The following is a 5,462-nucleotide window of genomic DNA, read 5'->3' as shown; positions in this document are numbered from 1 at the left end:
CCCTGGCTCAGCCCACGGGGCTGTCAGGCAGCGTCAGTGGGGTGGGTGGGTCACCCCAGCAGCAATGGGACACGGGGTTCACTGGGGTGGGTGGGTCAGTGCCACCCAGCGTGGCAGTGCCACCACAGCCGTGTCCCTGCGGCCACTGGCCTGGCCCGACCCACCCGGATTAAGGAGCCTGCAGGAGTAAGTAATTTAAATCCAGATTAGGTTTAAGCAGCTGCTACGCAAAGGGCATGTGAGCAGAGGCTGTGCAGTGGGGATGAGCAGGTGAGACACTGAGTGGCACCCCTGATGAGCAGGGTCTGTGCCCATGGGGCATTGCCCAGGACAGATTTTTCTCCAGGTTGGCGTGTGCACACCAGACTGGAGGCAGCAGTGCTGTGCCATGGGACAGGGCACCCAGGATGAGATGTTTCCTGGCATGAAGAGAGAGCCCAGAGCAGGATGAAGCACAGGGACACGCTGGGCTGCTCGCGTCGTGGGGGCTGCAGAGGGGCCAGCCCTCGGAGCCGGGCTGCAGACCATGTTCCACCTCTTCTCCCACTGCTGGTCGTGGCTGCAGGCCGTACAGGAGCCCGTCAGGTAGGTCCCTGTGCCCGCTCCGGGGTTCCCGGGGGTGACAGTATTTACCCGTGTGTTTTGAGTGTCACCAGGGTGGTGACAGGGGAAGACAGGTGCCCAAACTGTCCCCAGAGTGCTGAGCAGGGCACACAGGTGTCCCCGCTGCCCCTGCAGCAGGTAGGGAAGCAGGCTGGGCAGGGATGCACTGCAGGGATGGTGCCAGGGGGATCCTGGCTCTGCAGAGTCAGCAGCTCCCCAGGAAAGCTGGGCAGGATGAACTGAAACACCTGCCTTGTTTGCATGTGTCAGGACACCCAGGCTAATTCCCTGGGACAGCGCTGCAAGGAGGTTTATGCTCCTCTCCCTCCAGAGGACACCTTACTTCACCTGCTGTAATTCTGGAGGTGGAGCTGTGCCACCTCTACTGCTCTGTATGTTTAGGGAAGAAAATGGTATTGCAAATAGCTGTAGTGGCTTGTCAGTGGCAGAGAAAGTGTTGCCTGTGTGCCTCTGGTGGATCACATTGCTGGAGAGTGGACAGCACTGTTCAGTAACAGGAAAAACTCTGAGTCCAGGCAGAAGCTCATAAAATCATCCTTGCAACCTTTCCCTACCTGTGTATGCTCAAAATGTACTGCAAGGGAGGTGTAATTACTGACTGCATATAAGGAAGAATCGTGCTGGCCTGTGCATATAATCGCTTAACCTTTTATGCTTTGAAAACAAATCCTTGCCATAGGCAGCACCCTGCAGGCTCTGCAGCGTGGCTGTCCCACGGTGTTGGGGCGGCTCCGGGCACTTGTGCCTGTCCTCACCCTCTCCCTTGCACCAGGGATTGTCCCTGCACTTGTCCCCAGCTGAGACAGAGCCTGTGTCACCGTCCTGCCCCTCTCCTGCTGAAATGCAGTGCCATGGGCAGGGTGCCCTGCCTGGGGTTAGGGTTAGGTCACTGTCCCCAGGGAACAGAGCCTTTCCTGGGGGGCTCAGCCGCTGTTGTTGCTCCCAGGAAGGTGACACTCCTCGTCATGGGGCTGGACAATGCGGGGAAAACCTCCGTCATCGCGGACATGGAGAGAGGTGAGGAGCGGCACACAGCCAGCCCAGACGGGGCAGCAGCTCTGTGGTCCTGTGGAAGCAAAGGACCGAACTCCTGAGCTCCAGGGCTGCTCTGGGCGCAGGGCCCGGCGTGTCCCGGGCAGCGCCGGGGTGGGAGCGGGGATGTGGCGGGGCAGAGGGGCACAGGCACAGGGGCGCTCCCGGGTCCCTGTGCCAGCCCCGTGCGCTCTCCCCGCGCAGCGCTGCCCGGGGAGGCGCTGCCCGGGGCGCAGCCCGGCCAGAGCCGCCTGCGGCTGGACAGGTTCGAGGTGACGCTGCGGGACCTGCCCGGGGCTCAGCGCTCCCGCGGCGCCTGGCGCAGCCACTACAGCGAGGCGCACGGGCTGCTCTTCGTGCTGGACTCCGCTGACCTGGCGCGGATGGAGGAGGCCCGCAAGGTGCTGGGCCGCGTCCTGAGCCACCCCGATGCGTCCGGGAAGCCGCTCTTGCTGTAAGATCGGGGTGGAGGCTGTGAGCTGGGGGCGAGGGGCGGAGCGGGACCCTGAGGGTTGCGGGCTGCGGGATGTGGTGCCCCGGGGACACGAGCGCCCCAGCGGTGTCTGGGACACGGAGCATCCGTGGGGAGGAGGAGAGGCGAGGAGGGGGCTCGGTGCCAGGTGAGGCTGGGGCAGTGCTGCACCTGAGCGCAGGCAGACGGGATAGGGCACGCAGCCTCCCTGGGGTACGGGCCCGAGGCGGCGCTGACGGCCGCTCCTGCCGTGCCCCAGGCTGGCCAACAAGCAGGACGCGCCGGCCGCGCTGCTGCCCTGCGAGCTGATCGAGCGCCTGTGCCTGGAGCGCCTGGTCAACGAGCACCGCTCTCCGTGCCGCATCGTGAGTGCGGGGCTGGCCCTGCTCCCGCTCCCGCTCCCGCTGCCGCCTCTGGGCGCTCCCGTTCCCCCTGCCCGATCCCGCTCCCGCTCCCCATTCCCGTACCCGGTCCCGTTCCCGCTCCCGTTCCCGCTCCTCGTTCCCGTTCCCGCTCCCCGCTCCCGCTCCCGTTCCCTCTCCCGCTCCCGTTCCCTCTCCCGCTCCCGCTCCCCGCTCCCCGCTCCCGTTCCCTCTCCCGCTCCCGCTCCCGTTCCCTCTCCCGCTCCCCACTCCCCACTCCCCGCTCCCCGCTCCCGTTCCCTCTCCCGCTCCCCGCTCCCCGCTCCCCGCTCCCGTTCCCTCTCCCGCTCCCCGCTCCCCGCTCCCGCTCCCGTTCCCTCTCCCGCTCCCTCTCCCGCTCCCCGCTCCCGCTCCCGCTCCCGTTCCCTCTCCCTCTCCCTCTCCCGCTCCCCGCTCCCCTCTCCCGTTCCCTCTCCCGCTCCCGCTCCCGTTCCCTCTCCCGCTCCCGCTCCCGCTCCCGTTCCCTCTCCCGCTCCCGCTCCCGTTCCCCGCTCCCAGCCCTCGTTCCCGCTCCCTCTCCCGTTCCCCCTCCGTCCCCCCGCAGCGCTCCCCGCGCCGATCCCCGCTCTCCCGTTCCCCGCAGGAGCCGTGCGTCGCCAAGCGGGTCCCGCCCGCCGGCCCGGCCCGCACCACGCTGCAGGGGCTGCGCTGGCTGCTCCGCGCCGCCGCCGCCGCCCCGGCCCCGCCGGACGCCGCCCCGGTGCCTCCCGCCGCCCCTCGGGCCGCCCGCGGCCGCCCGCCCGCCCGCAGGTGAGTGCCGGGGGATCCACGGCCCTGTCCCGGCCCCTGCTCCCCCCGCAGCGCTCGGCCTCACCCCGCTGCGCTCCCCCCGCAGGGACCGGCCGCTGCGCGGGGAGGATGCTCGGGAGAACGGGGAGCCCCGCGCGGTGCGCCCCGGCTGCCGCCTGCTGCCCCTGGTGAGTGAGGGAGGGAGGGAGCGATGGCACCGGGATGGACGGGGGCGAGAGGGGCTCTGCCCCCTCCCCTCATCCCCCTTCCCTGCCAGGAGGAGAGCGCCAAGGGCCCCAGGAGGAGGAAGAGGAAGGTGAAGGTGAAGAAGAAGGGCTTGGGGCAGGCAGGCCCAGCCGAGGAGCCGGAGGGGCCGGGAGCAGGGGCTGCCGGGGGGCTGCTGCTCCCCAACAGGGTCGGGCAGGAGGAGCCCTCAGCCGTCGGGACGGGCACCCCACACCCAGGTGAGAGGGGACTGAGGGGGCTGCCAGCCCTGCGGGACCCCAGAGCCACCCCAAGGGAGGTGGCCAGGCCTGGCAATGTCACCAAATATTGCGCACTGGTGGCCTCCACCTCCATCAGCTCTGCTTGCAGCCCAGCTGAGTGCACAGCCAGGTCAGGGATCCAGAGGGGAAGAGGAGACACCCCTGAGCACCTCCACGGGGGATGGTGCAATGCAGGACTGCACTCCTGCCACCAGCAGTGCTCTCAGCTGGTTTGGTGACAAAGGCACCCTTGCTCAGGTGTGTGGTGCCTGAAATTTTGTATTTCTCTATTCAGCACAGAGTATGAAAAAGAAAAAAAAGAAGAAAATCAAGAATAAAATCAAGTCTCGGGAACCTTCTCTGGAGCAGCAGCGTGAGGAGGTCTCAAGCACCTTTGGTTGGTATATCTCAGGACAGATTTTGCTGAAAGCACCATTTTGCTGAAAGCACTGGCCTGCTGGCAGTGGGCTGTGCAGGGACACTGACCATGGGGGGCTTGGTGTGGGGACACGGGCACAGACAAGTGCTGCTGCAGGGCTGGGGGCTGCTGTGGGGCAGATGCTGCAGGGCTGGGAGCTGCTGTGGGGCAGATGCTGCTGTGGGGCAGATGCTGCTGCAGGGCTGGGAGCTGCTGTGGGGCAGATGCTGCTGCCCCTGCTGTGGGGTGGGATGCAGGGAGGCCACCCCAGTGCCTGTGCTGGGTCTGGCTGTCCCTGCAGCCCTCACTCAGCACAAGCTGCGTGCAGCTGGTCCAGCTCAGGGCCTGACTGCCCCCTTGTTCCCAGACTTGTACCGCCGGGCCATGCTGGCCCTGAAGATGAGGCAGGAGCAGAGGAAGCAGCCGTCGGCCATCGCTCCCTGAGCAGGGAGGCACCGAGCACGGGCTGTGGTCCCGAGGAGCCGGGCTGCAGGGCAGGGCAGAGCTGTGGGTGCTTGGCCAGGGCTGGCAGAGCTGGGAAAGGGGTCCTGGGGCACAAACTGCATCTTTGTCCCCTGCGCGGCTGAAAACCAGGGATCCACAGGGCCAGCCAAAAGTCCCTTTGTAAAACGCCTCTGGCAGCAGCCCCGAGTGAAAAGGGAACAGCCGGCCCCTTGCTGCCCCCTGTTAGCATTCCCTGGAAGACTCCGACGAAACACAGATCGGTCTGTGTGGAGAGGGAGATCCGAGCAAACACCAGGGGGAAAGCTCGTCCCTTTTATTGCGCTGCGCCGGGGAAAGCTGTGCTCGCGGGCCAGGGCTGACCCGGCCCGGCACTCCCTGCCTCCTGCCCGGAACGGTCTCGTTCCCTGCTGGTGACCGAGGGAGGGCAGCCCTGGGCAGTCTGCAGAGGAGCTCCGCATCTGGCAGGGCTCAGGACCCGCTTCCCACGCTGCAGGAAGGTGGTGCCCGTGTTTGTGCACCCTGCAGCCGGTCAGTGAACATTTACATTCAAAGGCAGCTGGTGGCGGAGGCTCCATACCCAGGAGTGACCCTGCCACCCTTCCAGGAGGGACACTGTCGCTGGCAGCCTCGTACTCTGCTGCTGCAGGTGACACGGGACAGCAGCAGCACCCCTGTCTGAGCCCAGCCTGTGACACTGTGACACCCCGTGTTTGCCAGAGCAGCAGCAGCACGCCTGTCTGAGCACAGCCTGTGACACTCTGTGTGTGCAGAACAGCAGCAGCACACCTGTGACACTGTGACACTCTGTGTGTGCA

The 5,462-nt window shown here is 66.5% G+C and overlaps 1 protein-coding gene across 1 annotated transcript; it reads left to right on the top strand.

Moving 5' to 3' along the window:
• Positions 1 to 526: 526 nt before the first annotated feature.
• ARL13A (ADP ribosylation factor like GTPase 13A) lies at positions 527 to 3,304 on the top strand. Its single transcript, XM_059483188.1, has 5 exons — positions 527 to 585; positions 1,571 to 1,641; positions 1,861 to 2,110; positions 2,388 to 2,493; positions 3,134 to 3,304. Exons 1-5 carry the CDS (start codon positions 527 to 529, stop codon positions 3,302 to 3,304), a joined length of 657 nt encoding a protein of 218 aa, XP_059339171.1.
• The last annotated feature ends 2,158 nt before the right edge of the window (positions 3,305 to 5,462 follow it).

This window comes from Ammospiza nelsoni, chromosome 15 (genome assembly GCF_027579445.1).
Source record: "Ammospiza nelsoni isolate bAmmNel1 chromosome 15, bAmmNel1.pri, whole genome shotgun sequence".
NCBI lineage: Eukaryota > Metazoa > Chordata > Aves > Passeriformes > Passerellidae > Ammospiza > Ammospiza nelsoni.
This window is presented reverse-complemented; position numbering and strand designations above follow the sequence as displayed.

Coding starts and splice junctions, on each gene's coding strand:
- ARL13A (XM_059483188.1), top strand. CDS start 527: ATGTTCCACCTCTTCTCCCACTGCTGGTCGTGGCTGCAGGCCGTACAG. Junction 586..1,570: donor GCCGTACAGGAGCCCGTCAG/GTAGGTCCCTGT, acceptor TGTTGCTCCCAG/GAAGGTGACACTCCTCGTCA. Junction 2,111..2,387: donor TCCGGGAAGCCGCTCTTGCT/GTAAGATCGGGG, acceptor GCCGTGCCCCAG/GCTGGCCAACAAGCAGGACG.